The sequence below is a fragment of the Cydia strobilella genome, chromosome 24 (genome assembly GCF_947568885.1).
Source record: "Cydia strobilella chromosome 24, ilCydStro3.1, whole genome shotgun sequence".
Lineage (NCBI taxonomy): Eukaryota > Metazoa > Arthropoda > Insecta > Lepidoptera > Tortricidae > Cydia > Cydia strobilella.
In genome coordinates this window covers 7,285,684-7,307,729 of record NC_086064.1, presented here as the reverse complement: position 1 = coordinate 7,307,729, position 22,046 = coordinate 7,285,684, and the positions used below count along the sequence as shown (strand labels likewise).

General features: G+C 37.2%; 2 protein-coding genes across 2 annotated transcripts in view; one reads left to right on the top strand and one right to left on the bottom strand.

Moving 5' to 3' along the window:
* The window catches only part of LOC134751990 (probable tyrosyl-DNA phosphodiesterase), a 28,479-nt gene extending 12,017 nt beyond the window's left edge, over positions 1-16,462 (bottom strand). Inside the window, exons 1-8 of the mRNA XM_063687533.1 lie at positions 16,351-16,462; positions 16,172-16,270; positions 15,649-15,781; positions 8,921-9,162; positions 7,688-7,864; positions 3,729-3,831; positions 1,664-1,786; positions 792-887 (exon numbers count right to left, since the gene is read on the bottom strand). Of these exons, the coding sequence (XP_063543603.1) occupies positions 792-887; positions 1,664-1,786; positions 3,729-3,831; positions 7,688-7,864; positions 8,921-9,162; positions 15,649-15,781; positions 16,172-16,270; positions 16,351-16,387 (1,010 nt within the window). The 5' untranslated portion in view covers positions 16,388-16,462. The remainder of the gene's footprint in view (positions 1-791; positions 888-1,663; positions 1,787-3,728; positions 3,832-7,687; positions 7,865-8,920; positions 9,163-15,648; positions 15,782-16,171; positions 16,271-16,350) is intronic.
* Positions 16,463-20,648: 4,186 nt separating this feature from the next.
* On the top strand, positions 20,649-20,954 carry LOC134752509 (gametocyte-specific factor 1-like). Its single transcript, XM_063688203.1, has one exon. It carries the CDS (start codon positions 20,649-20,651, stop codon positions 20,952-20,954), a length of 306 nt encoding a protein of 101 aa, XP_063544273.1.
* The last annotated feature ends 1,092 nt before the right edge of the window (positions 20,955-22,046 follow it).

Sequence of the window (22,046 nt, the reverse complement as noted above, 5' to 3'; positions counted from 1 at the left end):
TTTATTTGCAAAAATGTAGTGGTAAACATAGTTGGACAGTGGGTAATTTTAAGTGCGTACATTTTACTTAAAGAAGCATGCAAACATTCCTTATTAACTATAAAATATTTGTACCAAAAAGTAATGTTTTTTTAACAAACTAATTACTACTAACTAAACTAAAATGCAACACTTAGGCAACCGTGCACACTCAGTCACTCACACACAAATCGCATAGACACTTACATACATACATACACACGAACATTCATAAGAATTAGGTATAGGCTAATTTTAATTAAGTAATTTGATTGTTATTTGTATTTAAGCTTTCCCTTATTTATTTTTTACATTGTGTTTACTAGTCCATCTACTGGGCCTTACTGAAAATCAGCGTCGCGGAGTGTGCCATGTTGGCTCACACCGTGACACCAAGCCGAGTAAGGACCATTTAGCGCAACCTCATTCTGTTTAATTATTTCTAGTTTTAGTCTTGTTATGTTGTGCTAATAAATGCTTTTTCTTTCTTCTTTTCTTTCTTTCTAATTTATTAATCAGTTTTATTTTTTGTTTCTATAGGTTATACAAGGCGGTACATTTTTGTTCAACTATGAATCCCTGTACAACGTAATATATGACATTCTCAAGCAAAAGGTACCACATTGTCACTATACACACCATAAGGCCGAATTTTGCTTATATATTTATACAAATAACCTGTCAGTGTCCATAGCTTGCGACAATGTGGTACCTTCCACTTGAAAACGACACATCACTTAAATGTAACTTAACTTATAACTTATTATTTTTACCCTTGCGTCCTGTTCTCCCAATCATCAACGTACAGGTTGGCAGTGGATACTACCACCCGTAGCGACCCGTCCTCGTAACAAAGGATCATCATTTTTCTGTAACAAAACAAACATTTTTGATGACATTTTTGTTAATAACTATGTCCTTAACAGACTTAAGTATATTACGTCTCACATTTTGCTTAATGAGAGAGTGAGACGCAATGACATTAGACCAAGGCCTGACAATCTTTCTGAGAAAGATAGTCTTTTTGCGATTCCTATAAGAAGAAAGAGAAAATAGTGCCATGCTTTGTCCTTATCACCGACCGGGTGGCATCATAGGTAGGAGGCGATGACGAAATACCGAAATTTATAAGAGTGAAAGAGAAAAAATCCTATGCTGCTCAAACTTTATATGAATATTCTTTCTCTTACCCCCGGTCGCTCGGTGGCGCGTCTATAACTACTTGTATATACTATGTCTATGCATTAGTTAGACAAATAAATTTAACAGGTGGAATACCACCCTAACAAACGTTTTGAATACTTTGCAAGTAACATCTATGACAATACCAGGCGTGGCTCACTCCGAGATTTCGTCGAGACGCTACAAGTACATGCGGCCCACACCAATTTTGGTGTCTAGCCATAGTAGTTGCCGCGCATCGCTACGGAACGGACGCCTGCTCGCGCTTGCGCCACCTAGCGGCCATATCTGTCGTAATAGACGCGTTTTGTTAGAGAGTGCTTCTGTACCTAGTACTATTATTTATTGCCGATGACTAATAGGAGGTGGTAGATTGTTCCAACACTTCGTGGCGGCGTATCAAATTTAAATTTAGACTGTAAAACTCCTGCTTTTTATTATTATTTAAAGAGATTTAACTCACGTGTGGTGTGTCCCAAACGGCGTGGCCATGGGCACGTGATACGCCTCGACTTGAGGTTTCTTCTTACTGATGTTCTTGAGGTCCGCACATTCTTCTCCATATAGTATGGTTAGCTTCTTTTCACTGAAAATATTTTTATCCTTATTTGTGTGTCACGTGAATTCGATAGAAATTTTGTGTTAAATTTATTTAAAAAATAATAAACACAAATTTTCAAAAACACTATTTAAAAAATAATGTGTTACACGGTAGTAAAAATAAAGAAAAGCAAATGTATGAAAAGAAATGAATGAATCTTTCGTGTCCAATAGACGCAAAATAGTCTACGGAGTCCCTCAAGGGAGTGTTCTAGGGCCCCTTTTATTTCTAATCTATATTAATGATCTCCCTAAACATGTAAAATATCCAATGGTCTTATTCGCTGATGATAGCACTGTAATTGTTGAATGTGATAATGATAATAATTATGAAACTGAAATTAATATGACATTATGCAATATTATTGAATGGCTTGCTTATAATAATTTATTAATCAATATGAACAAAACAAAAATTATGCACTTTTATCAACGGAAAATTCCTCTTCCAATCAAATGTGAATACCTAGGAACTGAGATAGAAACTGTGAACTCAACTAAATTCTTAGGTATTAAAATAGACAGTCAATTAACCTGGAAGCCGCATACCGAAGAAGTTTGTAGAAAACTAAATATATTCTCATATGCACTATCTAGACTTGCAAAGATAGTCAGTAGGGATGCGGTTATGGCTGCGTATCATGGTTATGTTATGTCTATTTTGAGGTATGGAATTATCTTTTGGGGCAACTCTACTAACAGAGATTTAGTCTTTAAAGCCCAAAAAAGATGCATAAGAGCAATATGTGGCCTAAAAACACTCGATAGCTGCGCCCCACATTTCAAAAGACTAAAAGTGCTTACTCTACCTTCGCTCTTTATTTATGAAATTGCTGTCTTTGTTAAAACAAATCCCACACTTTTTAAAAAAGCAACGCATTTACGAAATAAAAGAGTAAAAATCGATTTACATACAGAACCAGCTAATACTGCCCTTAAACTAAAGAGTGTGATTTGTTTGGGAAGCAAAATTTATAATAAACTACCTGACACAATTAGAAACAAGGATACAATTGAATTCAAACGAGCATTGATGAGATTCTTAACAGATAAATGCTACTATTGTCTCTCGGATTATTTGAATATTTAATTTCTATTTTTTTTTCATTATTTGACTTTGACATTGCGACATTTGTATTCCTAGTTTTACTATATAAATTCTAATTGTTTGACATCCGGGTATTTAATATTATAAAACTAGTCTTCTTAATAGTAACTGTTGTCATTAATTCTTTGATACTGATTTCTGTTCAGTTTATTTTTACACAATTTTTTAATTTAGACTTAAGACACTGTTTTTTGCATGCCTGATGGTCAAATATAGAGACACCACTTATTGTAAGATTACCATCACTGTATGTACTACCTATATTTGCAAATAAAACATTTTGAATTTGAATTTGATTTTGAAAACAAGGATTATATTTTCTCAAATGTAAAAAACACGTTTTAGAATAAATTTAAAAGTGGAAAAATTACTGCCTTGGGTAAAACTTGATTTCGCGGCTTCTGGATGGATGGACGTTTTAGAAATAAGTTATCCATACATTTTTTTATAAAATTTACATTATGAATTTGGATCTTCTGTTCATTGCGTAAGGGACTGGCCGAGGATGATTGTTGGTGACCAATTTGCCTTTTATACCCACTTTATTCAAATGTTTGTAAAGTTTAAACAAATAAATACATACGTAGTGCATAATTATTTTCCATCGTATTTCCACGGAAACGTACGAACGTGTCTTGCTATTTCAATCAGTCTCGGTACAAAAAGTACTGAGGTTGACTGAAATAGCATGACAAATACGAACGTTTCCGAGAAAATACGATGGAAAACAATTACGCACTAGAATCAAGAATCAAGAATCAAGAATCAAATGTTTTATTCGTGATAAACTTAAAACTAAAATCACTACATCTGTACGTACCTGTAACCAGCGAAGTAGTACTGCGCCAGAAGCCAAGCCGGCTCCACCATGAAATTGATTTGTAGGGAGCATTGCAGCTCACCCAAGCTGCGGTCCAAGATCTCTGCAAAACACGTGATAGGTTATCAAGTTAAGTCCCCGGCAAGCTCGATTCTCCATACAAACGTAGTTACGCTCTCATTTTGTCCTCTCATTTTGTCTCTCGCTATCCGATGTAACATGTTGGCCCGCAGGTTCGCGAAATGTACTGTACAAGTAAAGACTACACTTTTCAAAGCGTACTGTCAGTCATTCTATACATGCAGCCTGTGGGCATACAACGGCCTACGCGTCCAATATAATAACGCGTTCCGGGTGTTGATGGGGTTGCCGCGATTTTGTAGTGCCTCTGGTATGTTTGCGGAGGCACAAGTTGACAGCTTTGCGGCGATAATGCGCAAGAGGTGCGCTTCACTGATGCGTCGCCTGCGCGGCCGCGGCAGCCCCAACAGCATTCTGGGCGTGTTCATGGAGCGCGAAAATGGCCCCATGCTCAACCGTTGGCAGGGGCAGCATGCACTCGCCGTCTAGTTTTTAGTTTTAGTTTTTATGCGCTACTAACACTAGTAATAACATTGTAATGTTTGCTATGGACCTTTTATTCTGCAATAAATGATTTTTATTTATTTATTTATTATTTATTTTAAAAGATACAATTCCTCGCCAGTCTGCCTGTGACCACGAACGCAACGTCACGTTCGAAACGTCAGGCCATATATGAACGTAAGTTTGTACGCAGTTAAGTACCGTGTTAGTTTTAAAATTATGAGTGAAAATCGTGATAGTTTAAATCAATTATCTTGATCCAGGTATTGTATTGTATTAGAGTTTTGAATGATTCACGGTTAGTTTCACTAGACTTATATTGACCGGGATATAGACCGTGACGCGCAAGAATGAGGGTAGACAGAGCGCTGTCTACACAACTTTGACACCCACCCGCTATCTTCAGTCACCCGTGAACACGATGCATGTAACTGCGTCGAAATATCGGGAGCTCACAAATAATACAAAAGGTAATCACGGTCTATATCCCGGTCAATATAAGCAAAGATAGATATAACTCCGTAATAGATGGATACAGTCTAAGGAAAAAACGTGCCTCGAAAATCACGAAAATTTGATTTTCGATCAGAGGGCGCCACTAGTTTTGGCCTACACTCGTATAGAGGGCGTTGACGGTTTCGTTTGTTATTTATAATTTTAACGCATATTAGTGAAAGAACATGGGTCAAAATCATAAAAATAATTAATGCAAATAAAAACAATCATTTATCCATATTTAAATACATTTTATCGTATTTTTATAAATATTTATTTTTAGTTTTAAAGTGTGTCGACAGATGGCAGTGAATTTACTGGGGTTACAAAATTTACTATGACAGTACCGCTCTAGTATAAGTTACTCTATGATATAAGTCTATTGTATTGTATTGTAGTTCGGGCGATTTTCCGCAACTCGACGACTGCCGCCTATTTTGCGTGACATGGGGGTGGGTTAGTCCTGCCAGCCCAGCTCCTCGAGGAAACCTATCAAACCTTTGATGTTGAGTAGGACCTCGGGGAGGTCTCTCGGGGATATAGGTATATAAACCTAACTCTCATTTTTGTCCTCAATTGTAACAATTCTTAATCCAGGTATATAAACCTGAATCCCATTTTTGTCCTCAATTGTAAAAATATTATTCTAGTTAACTCGCATGACATAAAAATGTACATCTGGTCTCCCGCGATACTGGCCTAGCCTAGTGCGGGGACTAAGTGTCAAGTCAGTTATGCACCAAATCTTTTCAGTAACTTGTGATATGTACTTACTATGTACTACAAAGCATGCAGCATGATAAAGATATTGAAAGGAGAGTGAGTGCTGGAAATCGCGTGAATGGGGCACTTAACGCTTTTGTGAGCAGCCAGAAGGTGTCGCAAAAGGCACGGTTGGCTGTGCATAGAGGGGTACTGGTGCCTACACTTATGTATGGTAGCGAAAGTTGGGTATGGCAGAAGAGGCATCAGAGCCAAGTGAATGCAGTGGAAATGAGAGCGTTGAGAAGTGTGTGTGGTGTGAGATTACAAGATAGAATTAGGAACAGTGTGATAAGGGAAAAGTGTGGACTGAGCGAAGATGTAGTGACAAAAATTGAGAAAGGTATGTTGAGATGGTTTGGACACGTGGAAAGAATGAGTGAAAGAAGGCTAACAAGGAGAGTGTATAAGGGAGAGGTAGAAACGGGAGTTGGAAGGGGCAGACCTCGGCGGACTTTCTCTGATCAGATCGGGGAAATCCTGAAGAAAGGCCAGGTCAGGAGCACCCTAAACCGGCGAGCGTGTATGAGGAATGTTATGAAAGTGAAGGAAGCGAAAGAGGTATGTCAAGATCGTAGCAAGTGGAAATCCGTGGTCTCTGCCTACCCCTCCGGGAAATAGGCGTGATTATATGTATGTATGTATGTACTACAATTGTATTAGTTCTGTGCAATAAAAACATTTTTTATCTTATCTTTATCTTATATAAATTAAAGCTAACCTAGGAAAGTGATGTAGTATAGGCCTGAGGCTTGTTGTTTAGAGACACTTACCTAGAAAAGCAATAGAGTAAGGCTGACTATGCGTCTCCTTAGACGAAGCTATAGTAGTGTAAAAGATGTGGTAAGGCGCTGCTTAACCACCATGCCACCTACATGTCGCACTATTGTAAGAACTATACTGTAAACTCACCTAGGAAAGTAATAGAGTAGGGCTGACTATGCGTCTCCTTAGACGAAGCTATAGTAGTGTAAAAGATGTGGTAAGGCGCTGCTTAACCTCCATGCCACCTACATGTCGCACTATTGTAAGAACTATTCTGTAAACTCACCTAGGAAAGAAATAGAGTAGAGCTGACTATGCGTCTCCTTACACGAAGCTATAGTAGTGTAAAATATGTGGTAAGGCGCTGCTTAACCACCATGCCACCTACATGTCGCACTATTGTAAGAACTATACTGTAAACTCACCTAGGAAAGTAATAGAGTAGGGCTGACTATGCGCAAAGATAGATATAACTCCGTAATAGATGGATACAGTCTAAGGAAAAAACGTGCCTCGAAAATCAAGAAAATTTGATTCTCGTTCAGAGGGCGCTACTAGTTTTGGCCTACAGTCGTATAGATGGCGTTGACGGTTTCGTTTGTTATTTAACAATTTTAACGCATATCAGTGAAAGAACATGGGTCAAAATCATAAAAATAATTAATGCAAATAAAAAAAATCATTTATCTATATTTAAATACATTATATCGTATTTTATAAATCTTTATTTTTAGTTTTAAAGTGTGTCGACAGATGGCAGTGAATTTACTGGGGTTACAAAATTTACTATGACAGTACCGCTCTAGTATAAGTTACTCTATGCTATGCGTCTCCTTAGACGAAGCTATAGCAGTGTAAAAGATGTGGTAAGGCGCTGCTTAACCTCCATGCCACCTACATGTCGCACTATTGTAAGAACTATTCTGTAAACTCACCTAGTAAAGTAATAGAGTAGGGCTGACTATGCGTCTCCTTAGACGAAGCTATAGTAGTGTAAAAGATGTGGTAAGGCGCTGCTTAACCACCATGCCACCTACATGTCGCACTATTGTAAGAACTATTCTGTAAACTCACCTAGGAAAGTAATAGAGTAGGGCTGACTATGCGTCTCCTTAGACGAAGCTATAGTAGTGTAAAAGATGTGGTAAGGCGCTGCTTAACCACCATGCCACCTACATGTCGCACTATTGTAAGAACTATTCTGTAAACTCACCTAGGAAAGTAATAGAGTAGGGCTGACTATGCGTCTCCTTAGACGAAGCTATAGTAGTGTAAAAGATGTGGTAAGGCGCTGCTTAACCACCATGCCACCTACATGTCGCACTATTGTAAGAACTATACTGTAAACTCACCTAGAAAAGTAATAGAGTAGGGCTGACTATGCGTCTCCTTAGACGAAGCTATAGTAGTGTAAAAGATGTGATAAGGCGCACTGGCGGCGTGCTTGGCCGCCATGCCGCCCTCTGGTCGCACCACGGTAAGGTACTCGGTCGCGCGACGCGTTGGAGGCACGATGGGTCGGTAATCATCTGTACAAACAAAGATAAGCTGTCTGTTAACGTTATTACAATTATTAAAGTAAGACTAAAAAAACCGGTCAAGTGCGAGTTGGACTCGCCCACCGAGGGTTCCGTACTTTTTAGTATTTGTTGTTATAGCGGCAACAGAAATACATCATCTGTGATTTTGTGATTTCAACTGTCTAGCCTGTTGACAGACAGACAGACGGACAGAAGGACAGAAGGACAGACGGACAGACCGACAGTGGAGTCTTAGTAATAGGGTCCAGTTTTTACCCTTTGGGTACAGAACCCTAAAAATACCAACAATACCAGGCGTGGCTCACTCCGCGATTTCGTCGCGTCGCTACAAGTACACGCGGCCCACACCAATTTTGGTGTCTAGCCATAGTGGTTGCCGCGCACCGCTATGAAACGGACGCCTACTCGCGCTTGCGCCACCTAGTGGCCATATCTGTCGTAATAGACGCGTTTTGTTTGAGAGTGAACCTTCTGTATCTAGTACTATTATTTATTCTGTGACATTAGCCAGATTATACCTATAATAAATCGTGTCATTTCCGTTATTTAGTTACCTGGTTTGCTTTTTAATAACATATTTGCTGACATAGTTCTCTGTGCAAAAAATTACAATTATTTTAAAGCAAACCGACACGTAACCATTATTATGGAACCTGTTCAAATTACAATACAATACAAATCCTCTTTATTGCACAACCTCAGAATAAATGTACATGGAAAGACAAATAATACATGAAGACAGAGGCAAACAACAGGCGGCCTTATCGCTAGAGAGCGATCTCTTCCAGACAACCTTTAGGTAGTGGAGAAATGAAACTCATAAATTAATCAATTTAATTAGGTACAAAAAACTAAATATAAAACTAAATAGCATTAGAAAACTGAAAAAAATACCTTTAAAATTATTTCATATTGGATATGTCATTTTACACATTTTAATAATCATGCTTCAATTTATGTTAAAAAAAAAAAACATTTTTATGACAGTTTTCTAATGCTATTTAGTTTTAATTTAGTTTTGTGCACCTATAAAAAACAACATACCTTTAACTTTTACAGAATCCATTGTCTTATTTTCTTTTTCATCTTTTTTACTGGTATCCTTTTTATCAGAGGTTGAGGCTAAGGAATCTTTATCAGCTGCTGGTAGGTCCTTTGCATCCTTTGACGCTTTTGATTCAGTTTCTTTCGATGCAGAACTCTCCGGGAGTTTGCCGTCTGTAGTTGGTTTGGTTGGCTGTTTTATGGAGGGAGGGTCTTGAGTCTTTGGTCTTGTGGTACTAGTGCTGTAATAAAAGGAAGTGTGTTGAACCAATATCACAAATATTGTAATTTTAAAATATTTTGTAAGAAAGTTTGGGCTCAGTTTTAACTTTGACGTTTTTAGGATTCCGTACCCAAAGGGTAAAAACGGGAATTACTACTCCACTGTCCGTCTGTCTGTCACCAGGCTGTATTTCATGAACCGTGATAGATAGACAGTTGAAATTTTCACAGATGATGTATTTCTGTTGCCGCTGTAAGAATAAATACTAACAACAGAATAAATAAATATTTAAGTGGGGCTCCCATACAACAAACGTCTTTTTTTTTGCCGTTTTTTGCGTAATGGTACGGAACCCTTCGTGCGCGAGTCCGACTCGCACTTGGCCGGTTTTTTTTAAACTTATATTGTGCTCTATGCTGATGGTTTTTGCAATAAACGTTTTTCTATTCTATTCTATTCCAATGTTTAATCTGTCTTTGGTTTTTATTTGTAGTTTTGTTTCCTTGTATTCTTATTTTGTAGTTTCACAGTGCCTTAGTTTGACTGTAATGCTATCACTTTTTTGAGTAATAAATAAATAACTTCAGTCTGGCGTGAGCAACGATTACGTTCGGACGCGTTCCTTTGTTTACCTTTTTGTAAGACCGATTTTTTTGTGTTTTGCTGAGAGTATTATAATTCCGAGTGTGTACAAATTGATTACAATGACTTTAGTACTGATAATACGTGAAAAACTAAGTTAATTAGTGATTTTTTCGTGAAAACACAATATTAGTGGTTTTATCGAACTACCCTCAATTTATGATTATGAGTGAATCGGGCGAGGATACGGCCCCGCAGCCGGCCGCGGGTGCCGAGATGTCCCCAGAATCAATCAGGAAGGTTATCATGGGCTCCGAGGCCTCCACTCCTCAAGGAGATGGTGAGATGGACTTGCAATGGGATGACGGAGATTTGAATGCCGTTAACCAACTCGCAGACTCTGCAGAGCAACGAGGCGATAAGCGACGGTTAGAGGATGACGGTGGAGATGATGATGAGTTTACGCTCGTATGTAGGAATAAACGTAGAGATGTACGTCGTTCCCCCCCTTCGAGTAGTCCTCTACCGAAGTCTGACGATATTATTTATGAGGTTTCAGTTAGTTCCAAAAACGCTCTCCCGAAACAATTGGGATTTGCAAAGATATTGTCGAGTCATAATGTGCAGGGCGTCTTAAGAGTAAAATATAAGAGTCCTTTCAAAGTACTGATCAGATTTAATACTGAGATTAACGCAAACAGTTTCTTGGAGAGTGAAGTTGCTAAGAAATTTGAGTGGATTTGTAGAAATACTAACGAATTGCCATTCTGCTACGGGGTAGTCAGAGATATAGATTTTGATGTTGATGAAAAGGACCTAAAAGATATTTTTGTGTGTGATTCAGATACAGAGATTTTAGCCGTCAAACGATTAAACAAAAGAGATGAGCAGGGTAAGTGGGTAAAGTGTGAAACTGTACGTGTTTGTTTTCGAGGGTCAATTCTGCCCCCTTACGTTAAGGCATGGATGTCGTATGGCGGTAGATTCAGTTCCAATGCGTGAACTGCAACGGGAACCATTTATCCTTGATGAAAAGCTTATGTCCCGCGTTCCTAAAAGAAAGATCCATTCGTGCATTCATGGGGCAAAACAATTGCACATATAAAGTAGCCCTAAAGAAAATTAACGAGGAAAAAAAGCAGAATACTGATGTAAGCAGTGGCTTCCAGGCGAGAGAAACTCTGCTACTGAATCCGAGTCCCCTAGTATTTTCAACCGGGGAATCCTCGAAGCCTTCTTGTAGAGATATATGTGCTGGGGCTTCAGTTAGTAATTTTAACTTTGAAGAAGAGCATCCTGAAAGCGAATTAGTAAAAAGTGTACTTCAAAATAAGGATATTGGAAGCAAAAATAAAAAGCAAAGTGACAAAAAACGCCGCAAATCGAAGAGAAGCGAGAAACATAATATGAGTGCCGAGGAATCATCTGAAACTGAAAGTACCCGTCCTCCAATTGACGTAGTCCCCCCTCAGCAATCTCGAAGAACTCGCAAAGAAAGAAAGTCCTTAATAGATAGGTTTTTGGAAAAGATAAATGAAGCAATGGCAACCGAGGGAGATTTTGAAAATAAAATTAAGGTATTTATGGAATTTATCTGGAGTGAGGTTAAGAATTTTGTTCAGAAATTTTTCACTATAGAGATGTTGTTAAAGCTTTTTGGAAATCACAATAATGGCCAGTAACACAACAAAAAAGGATTTGATAAGCATATACCAATGGAATGCTAACAGTTTAAAACCTAAAGCTCGAAACTTTGAACTTTTATTACTACAAGATAAAATCCATATGGCATTTGTGAGTGAGACTTGGCTTTCTACTCAAACTACTCTTAAGTTTAGTGGATATAACGTAGTAAGAGCAGACAGGTCCGATTCTTATGGTGGCCTGTGCGCCATCATACACAGATCAATAAAATTTTCACATAGACCTTATAATGTAACTAATTCTGAAATGCAAGTCATGATTATTGAAATATTTAATATTCCTGGCCTTAAACATATTATATCGATATATTGCCCACCCTCCGTAACCACTAATCAGCATGATTGGGACTCAATCTTCAGTTTTGTTAAGTCAGAGTGTCTAATATTTGGTGATATGAATGCTCATCACGCCCTATGGTCATGTAAATCCGATCGGAGAGGAGAGGCTGTGTACAAAGCTATGTTTGAAAATGATTTCGTGTGTCTAAACGATGGTTCACACACTCGCATTAAATGGGTTAATGGCAGCCTGCAGACATCTTCACCTGACATCTCATTCGCTTCAACGGACATTGCTACTAATGTTAGCTGGCAGACTTGTAATGAAAATTTGGGTAGTGATCATGTGATATTAAAGATGAACTGTGGTTATATCCGATCTAAAATGTTTACCAAGAAGAGGAATTATAAAGAGGCTAGCTGGGCAGAGTATAATAAAGAAGCAGAAACAGTGTTTGATGTTTCAGTGAGTGATGACGTTCAAACTAGTTATGATATATTTATGAAAAACATCCAATCATTAGCTGATAAACATATCCCTTGGATTAAGACGAGTGAAGACCCTTCATCAAAATTTCGACCTAAACATTATTGGAATTCAGAAATATCCAAAGCTGTAGCAGAAAGACGTTTAGCCTTGGCAAAGGTGCGACGTAATCCTACTCCATCAAATCTTTCTTGCTGGCAAACCAAGGTGTCAAAAGCCAGTGAACTGATAAAAAAGGCTAGCTCAAAAGCGTGGAAAGATTTTTGTACGAGCATCGACCATGAATCATCAGCTACTATCATGTGGAGGAAAATGAGATGGATGAAGGGAAACTCTGGAGGCCGTGCTGGTGTTGATCCCGACAACGCCAGGAATCTGCTTCACTCATTGACCCCAGATAGTGTTGCTGAACCGGACCCGTCCTTTTCTAGTGCACAATCTTCTGTGTTAGAAATCCCGATTACTCTCCCTGAATTGCAAAATTGTTTAAAAAAGAAGGATACCTCTCCAGGAGTTGATAACATATCTTATTCTATGATTTTTAATCTTTCAGACAATGGTAAATTAATGCTGATAAAAATATTTAATCTCATAATTCATACCGGGGTTGTCCCGGATCAGTGGAGAGATGTCCAAATAGTCCCTATACTTAAGCCGGGGAGGGACCCCGGCTTGCCATCTTCTTTACGTCCGATTTCTTTAATATCTTGTCCATGTAAAATTCTACACTTGATTCTTATGAAGAGAATTGAATGGTTTGTGGAGAGCCGGGGTCTCCTTCCTAACGCTTCGACTGGTTTCAGACGGGCTCAGTCTTGTTTAGATAATTTGGCTTTACTTACAACTGATATTCAGCAAGGATTTGGTAAAAAACAACCTACTGTTGCTTGTTTTATCGACATCGATAATGCATATAATAACATAGATATACGCTCATTAATTAACATTTTACAAAACATAAGCATAGGTAATAAGATATGTAAATATCTATGGAATTTCCTTTCTAATAGGCGCTGTAGAATTATTCTGAATTGTGGAGGTAACCCTTTAATTAGACATACACACCAAGGATTAGCCCAAGGAGATCCCATTTCTCCTCTTTTATTTAATATTGCAACCATGGAAATCGGTAATAGTATTAATAATGTTTGTATCTCGCAATATGCCGATGATTTCGTGTTGTATAAAACAGTGGAAAGAGGGCGCACTACAGATACAGTTAGTGTTCTACAACTCTCTATTGACTGTTTGATTGGTTGTCTAGAAAAAGTTGGCTTGTATCTGTCTGAGAATAAATCGAAAGTATGTGTTTTTAAAAGATCACGAAAAGATGTTAATGTTGACATAGTTGTTAATGGCAAGTCTCTCGAGGTTGTTCGTAAAGTTAAGTATTTAGGATTATGGCTGGATTCGCCCTTGAGATGGGGGCTCCATATAAAAGAGCTGTGTGAAAGAAATTACAAACATATTAATATTTTAAAGGTTCTAGCGGGCAGGTCTTGGGGAGTTCACCCTAAACATCTCAGGCGCCTCTATATATCTCTCTTAAGAAGTCGCCTGGATTATGGTAGTTTATTTATGGAAGCTGTGCTATTTATCATTTAAAGAAATTAGACATTTTGCAAAATAGAGCTTTGCGTGTGTGCGGAGGCTTCATACGCAGCACTCCTGTTATAGCTATGGAAAGTGAACTCTCCATCCCTCCTCTGGTTGTGCGCCGTTATTGGTTGGGTTGTAGATTTTTACTAAGAATTAGATCAAGATCAAACAGCCCCATTATTTCCGCGTTACAGAGCATTTTGACTAAACGTTACCAATTTTCTGTTATAAATTTTCCTTTGTTAGCAAAAATTTATGATGAATGGAAAGATTTACCTGTGCATCACTGTGACAAATTGGATATGTACTCTTTGAACACGTGGGTGTCCTCGGTTGACACCAGGTCATGTATAATGGATAGCATTGATTATATTGATGTCCCTAAGCGGCATCAACAGAATGAGGCGTTGAGAAATTCTACACTGAGAGTGCTTACTGAGCAGTATGTCCAATTTCATAAAATATACACTGATGGTTCGAAGTGTGTACAAGGTGTTGGAGCAGCTCTGTTTGATCCTCAGTGCAATGTTTCACTCATGTGGAAGCTGCATGATGACGCGTGCGTTATGCGAGCTGAACTTGTAGCTATTAAAGAAGCCTTGTGTTATGCAAATAATCTAGCTAATAGTGCTCCAGTTGTAATACTATCTGACTCAAAGAGTGCACTTCAACACCTTAATCGTTGTGTTTTTGGACAAAGAGGCATGCCTGTTGCATATGAAGCTCTACAGTTGATTCATGAGTTTATTTGTAAAGATAGAGTTGTTAAAATACAGTGGATTCCTTCCCACGTAGGGTTAGTAGGAAACGAGGCAGTAGATAAGCTTGCTAAAACCGCTGTAATGGATGGCTCTGTACTCGATTCTATACCATATTCAAGTGAAGTAATTCCCAGAATTAAAAAAAGATGTTTACAGAAATGGGAATACCATTTTGGAGAACAAGCTTTATCAAGGGGTGTTGGAATCTGGTACAGAACAATCCAAGATAGACCCTTGTGGATACCCTGGTTTGATTCTGCTAACCTCTCTAGAAAAGTGTTAGTCTCAGCTTTCCGAGTCCGGTCCGGACACATCCCTACAAACAAATTTCTGTGCATGATGGGTGTTAAATCGTCACCACTGTGTGCAAACTGTCAGAAGACTGATGACTTGTCTCACGTGTTGTTGGAATGCGTCCGGAATTCGGACTTGAGAAAAAGAATTTTTGGTAGTCTGGGCTCCATGCACAATGGACAGATCAATTGTTGGTTGGCAGAACCTATATCGGACAAAGCAATCAGTGTTTACCACTTTATTGACCTCTCCCTTGAGTAGGGAACTATGATAGCACCCATGAGGCTGACATGTTCACCTAGAGTGTCCAAAGCCTCCATAAAAACCAGATTAAAAAAAAAAAAAAAAAAAAAAAAAAAATAACTTGCACCATCTAGGCTATCAAAATCGCTGCCAACTTAGCTTAGTGTGATTCTTATTCCATAATCATAATCATAATCGTTTATTGCAACCATGGTATTACAAGGTGTTGGTTATTTTATTATAAAGTACATACATGAACCCTACTAGGGTGTGCCAACATTTTTAAAAACCTTAATTAATCTAAAACTAAATTGACATAAGACAAAGATAGAATATAAAAATGTAATGTAACATATCGAATAAATCACATTAAAAAGTCAATCAGGTTTGTTGTAAGGATCAAATTTAATATGGCAACACATTGTGATGTCACCATGTAACGTCGCTCTCGCTTAGAAGCCGTTTCAATGTATGCAAAAACAAAGAAATTGTGATCGCTATACAATATTTTTTAAATTAAAAGTAAGTAGTCGAATAGTATGTACCATAGCACTCACCTAGAAGACTGTGGCTCGTAAAGTTTCTTCTCAACAATGATCTCCAGCTGTTCTAATATAAGTTGCCGCTGCAGACTCAACTCCGGTGGAATTGTGTAGTCACCTCCATCACTTGCATCAAGGATTGCTTCCACTGTAAAATGTAAACTTACAATGATGACCTCATTCTAGACATTTAGATGACCTAAATTAATACTAAACCCCCCCCCCCCCCCCCCTAGATTAATACTAAAATTTATATTGTAGTACACTAGTGAAATTCCAGGTTAATTAAATTTCTTATATGGACTTTAAAAAAATCATGAATATAAAATTATCTTTAGTGTGGGAAAGTTAATTCATTAAAATTACAGTAAGTACATTCTTAAACAACACACCAATAAATAACCCTTACTCTAAACTATACTACCATAGAAACTAATACTAATAATAATTAGTCACATTTCTAAGTCATCTTTAATTAGTTATTATGTTCTACAACTATTGTTGAGTTTTAATATTAATAATAAATTCTCAGACTTACAATGCGGGTGACTGAACTCCCTCAGATGTGCTGGATTCCTCCTGTAACACTTATCACCGTAACTGCATACCGTTTTCATTCTTTTGGCATTTTTGTCTACTGAAATGAAATATGTTGATATGATACTAGTAGCAACGCAAATAAATCAATGTAGCTAAAATATTAATTAGAAATGTTACCTTCCATGTTGTTCTTTCGCTTATTTGCAGAGTTCATATTGTGTAAAATACTAGTATTTTTAAAAACAATTGCATTACATTACAAACTTTCGCTATAAACGTAGAAGTCTCAAGTTTAAATTGTCAGTGTCACTAGAGTGACATATTTGACCTCAGAATAATGACTAAAGCATAGAAGTCGGGCAAAAATGCTTCGCAAATATGTATACCCGTGCTTTACTTCCTTACGAATTAGATAATGTGCCGAAAAGAGATGCATATATGCTTGTTATTTCTCATTTACGTACGGTGTCATAAGTTTGATAATTTGCTAGGGATGTGACTGTGTCGACTTTTTATATCGATAAATTATGCATAAGTTTATGTGCCGTGTAAAAGAATAATCACGAAATTGGCAAATTGATAATAGTCTGGCTAATGAAAGTTGAACCTGAAAAAACGCGCCAATTTCAAGAAATCTGTAGCAGGCGGCTCGTTGAAATGAAATGAAATGCGTGGAATACAAGGATTGCATAACTTTTATACTTTTTATAATTTTCATATTCTAAAAATCATTAAAAAGTATAAAAAATATGCAATCCTTGGAATCAAAGAGCCGCCTGATATGAGGATTAATGCATGTACCTAATATAGCTTTTATCTCATTTGCAGTCTACCACTCAGAACCGTCTAACTATACCTCTCGTGTTTTTATCATTAGAAAGAAGGCGAGCGATCTTAACGTGTCGTTTTATCGAAAAACACTTTGAAAATAAGTCACAACAAATATAATATACGATCATTTACATACTTTTGCTTTCATAAGTAAAATATTGCTATATTTATAAAAAAACTTGTCAATAAAAAGACACGTGGAAATGGTTTACCGTTTTTTCTAATGCTTCTAGTCATGTACAGTCAGCTGCAGAGAAAAGGCACCCCCCCTGCATACAAAGTTCTGTAAATTAGTATGGACGTGGGGTACCTTTTCTCTGCAGCTGACTGTACCAAATAGGAAATGAAAAAAAAAAAACGTTCGTGTAATATTTTTTTATATTTAATAATAGGGAATATTACGCGAAACTCGGCGTAGGTGGCGCCACTATCACAATCTGAGGGTCTATCGCGAAACAAGAAAATCGAACTTTCGTTATCTAACATCTCTGTCACTCTTGCGTATTCGAGCGATAAAGAGGCAGCTAGATAACGAAATTTCGGATTCGAGTTTTCAAACCCCCTGAAAACTTGTCAAAAACCTGTTAAAGGTACAGTATGAATAAGTTACGATACGGTGCACTAAAAAAGCTAGTGCTGCACTCTGGTGGCAGAACATCGCAGTAATATCCCCTATTCCTCGTCCTTTGGAAATCTGAAATAAAAAGTTGAGTTTTGTGACCAACAATATTAATAAAAGGAACATTCATCAATGATCATTAATGTCTTTTTTATTAGGGTTCCGTACCCAAAGGGTAAGGACGGGACCCTATTACTAATACTTCGCTGTCCGTCTGTCTGTCACCAGGCTGTATCTCATGAACCGTGATAGCTAGACAGTTGAAATTTTCACAGATGATGTATTTCTGTTGCCACTATAACAACAAATACTAAAAAGTACGGTCCCCTTGGTGCGCGCGTCCGACCCGCACTTGACCGGTTTTTAGTATTAAACTATAGTCTGGCAAACACAATCTGTCAGTAAGTAAGAACAAAGAAAACTATAGGTACAGTCGAAGGCAAAAATATCGATCCAGACAAATGGCTTAAAAATATGTGAACACGATTTTATTGTCTGAGCGTACACATATTTTTGAGACTGGGAATGTATATATATTTATGCCCTTGACTGTACTCAACAATTAAAATGAGACAGTCCTGGGCCAAACTATAAGAAAGCTGTAAATGTCGATAGGTTATTGATCTGAGGTCGATACATCACTATGCCAAAAATATAACCTTTCATACTTAGCAGAAAAGTTCGAAAATGTATGCAAAAATCTATATAGACTTGAATGCAAGTAATAATTACATAAACAATATATAGATTTCTATGTTTAGGGTCAGGTCCTATAAATTAATTTCTTCAAAATTGAACAAAACTCACCGATTAAAGGTTATCGGTTCGTGCGTATTTTATTTTCTTCCTGTATGCGATTTACAGCCCTCGATCACACAAGACATTATCACAAAGGGAACTTCAAACCATTACAAATAAAAACTCAACACGTTTTCCAACAATCTTTCAGGAATAGCAAGAATATAATTAAAATAAACCAAGATGACCGCTGAAACATCCCGAAATATTTCAACTAAAATAATACGACTATGTCAAGTTGTTACAGTTGACACCTACCTGTGAAATAACGAACTTATATTTTATTTGGCTGGATTATATTATAGAACCACATAGGACCATTTGACATTTCCCTCAGTTCATCTTATGACAATACTGAAAAAAAAGAAAGAACTTGCGGATTGTTGTCTCACTCACTCATAGACAAAAAGTAATAACGTGTTGTGAATACGATATCTTTTACCAAGCTTTTATTTTTGCCCGGCTTCTTTGCTTTAGTCATTATTCTGAGTATTTGACAACATGTTGAAGCTCACGACGACGTTCGGAATATAAGAACATTTCGACGATATAGAAAACGAAAACGTTTATCAACAGCAATTAATTATAGCCCTAATTTAATAGTTAGTAATCGAAGGATTTATTTAGTAATCGTAATGTAATAAGTAAATGAGTATGAATAATCTAAGGTTTATTAATTCTGATATTTCCTTCCATGCTCTCAACATCTACAATGTGTTCTATAATTCTAAATTACTAATATCGAGGACGAAACTCGAGTTTAATTAAACAAGTGATGAGTGGTTACACTTTCGCGTAACTAAAATGTGTTCTATAATTCTAAATTACTAATATCTTCGGACGAAACCCTTCGTATAATTATGATCGAACTTGACTTACAGGTAAGTTCGTTTAATCATTAATTATAACAATCAAACGAAAATAAAATGAACTAGCACGGCATTTTAACGCTGGACAGTAACCATTTCGTCTTTTTCGATATTATATTGTCATTCAATAATCTGCCCGCGCAGCATGGTTTCCCCTATCACTAAGTCCGTCACTTTCGCACTCACATACTTGTTAGAACGTGACAGGCATGGTGATAAGCGTACCGTGCTACGACTCCGAACGAACCTGATGGCCTCGATAACGATATTTACTTGCGATTTGTAATGGCTCTTGTACGCCATGGCCCAGTGTAGGCCAGTCCAAGGGACACATTTATGCGTTAGAGGGACCAAGTGATATTGCTCATTCCACCGCATAGCTGCGTCGCTTAGACTGGCCTACGCTGGGCCATGGTGTACAAGAGCCATAATATATTGGGGCATTTGTTTGATCGATTGAATTAATTTCTTCTACTCATCTTCAACCCGTAACAGACTACCGCACCACACCGCGACCTTGGTGCGCCGCACCCCATAAGTGAGAGCGAGAAAGAGACATTGACATTTACTGAGTTTACTAACTATAAATAAAGTTATTTGTATTTGTACTTTGCTAGGGATGATCTCAGAATAATTATAACTGGGATGATGTTTTCTCGATTGTGATTGATTAAAATTGAGAACAAAAACGACATTCACTATCGTTTTTAAAAACCGGTACAGAATATTTATGGATCTGTCGCATCTCTAAAAACGTCTATCTTGTCTATGCTTTCATAGAGTGTTGCTAGTCTACATAATTCACCCCTAATCAGTGGATTTACTTGCATTATTTATATTAAATATTATTTCATTTCCTACGATTTGATTGAATCTAATATCACATACATTAATAAATAAATAATGCATGTTTGTAATGTTTAACATTTTTTTCTAATTACTCAGCACTAGAATAAAAATTATCAAATAAAAGATTTATGGAGGGATTTTTGCATTCTGTAGGTGCTAATACCACCTGTGGCATTTTGATTTGATTTGCAAAAGTTGCAAAACAAAATGTATATCTATTATTTACTCGAATAAAACTACAAACTAGTTACATTTATTTATCTAAATATACGCACAAATATAATTTATAAGGTAAATATATCTTTAACACACTTTAATTATTATTTTAAGTCTTTAAACTCATAGATACTTATACCTACTACGCCTTCATATTTCAATCGGTTAAATTGTAGTTTCATTGTCAGTAGTAATTACATTGAGTGTGAGTTATTTATAATTTTTCATCTCGGATGCCTGCTTATTATGTGGCCAATTAACCGTGAATAAAGCAGTAACTTTTGTTTTCAGAAATGAATGACCCCTTCGTTTCCTGCCCTTACGAGCCGAACCACCGGGTCCCTCGCTCCCGCATCCAAGCCCACATCGTAAAATGCCAAAAAAACTACCCGGAGCTCGGGATCTGCCCGTTCAATGCTACACACCGATATCCAGCAAATCAACTAAAACCTCATGTACTCAACTGTCCCACTAGGCTGGCTATGTTTCCTGAGGAAGTGCCTCCGAAGGTCGCTGGAACCCTGACGAAGCCTAAGCCGATACTGCAAAGGGAGTATTTACCGGAGACTGACCCTAATCATGAGGTTTGGGACAACTAAGATGCCATTTTATCCTATGTTTATTGTATGGTATTAACCTTCTTACTAAAAACTGCATTATCCCATGTAAATATATAGTAATGCAATTTTACCCCTTTATTCATGAAATGGCCACTGTTTAATTTTTTCTCTTTTTAACAAACAAATACCAACATGACAGAAAGGGACACAATTATCAATGGCTTGCTCAGATCTAGAATGACGATTTTGCTTAAAGATCATTGAAGTGAGCAAAAGGGAAGCCATCACATAACATATGAACATAAATCTCTATTCTTGGATCATACTACAGTAGGGCCTCGATAATCCTACACCCGCTAATCTGAACTGTGAACCGACTGCCGAGTGATCCTTTTTCTTTGAGCGACAAAGCCTTTGCTTGGTCAATAAATAGAACCTGGCAGACTCATTTAATATATTTTTTTCAGAATATGCTTATGATTTATATCTAACATACTATAATCCGAACGCTCCGTGAGTCCGAACAGGGGTTGCTTTTTTGAAGTATGGATTATTGAGGCCCTAATGTACGTGCTCTCTTTAGTCTATTACAAAGATAGATATAACTCCGTTATAGATGGATACAGTCTAAGGAAAAAACGTGCCTCGAAAATCAAGAAAATTTGATTCTCGTTCAGAGGGCGCTACTAGTTTTGGCCAACTGTCGTATAGATGGCGTTGACGGTTTCGTTTGTTATTTAACAATTTTAACGCATATCAGTGACAGAACATGGGTCAAAATCATAAAAATAATTAATGCAAATAAAAAAATCATTTATCTATATTTAAATACATTTTATGGTATTTTTATAAATCTTCATTTTTAGTTTTAAAGTGTGTCGACAGATGGCAGTGAATTTACTGGGGTTACAAAATTTACTATGACAGTACCGCTCTAGTATAAGTTACTCTATGGTCTATTAATAGTACTGCCAACAAAAATAGTTTTGTACTTTATTCAATAGGTGTCAGCAGGGGTGGTGCGGGTAACCAAACGGGGTAGTACTGTTAATAAGCAAATATATCACGTAATTCCATAATATTTCGGCAACTCCTTTATGGCACTTGACATCATTCCGATTTGGACCCACA

Excerpts from the sequence above, each read along its gene's own strand:
- LOC134752509 (XM_063688203.1), top strand. The coding sequence starts at position 20,649 with ATGAATGACCCCTTCGTTTCCTGCCCTTACGAGCCGAACCACCGGGTC.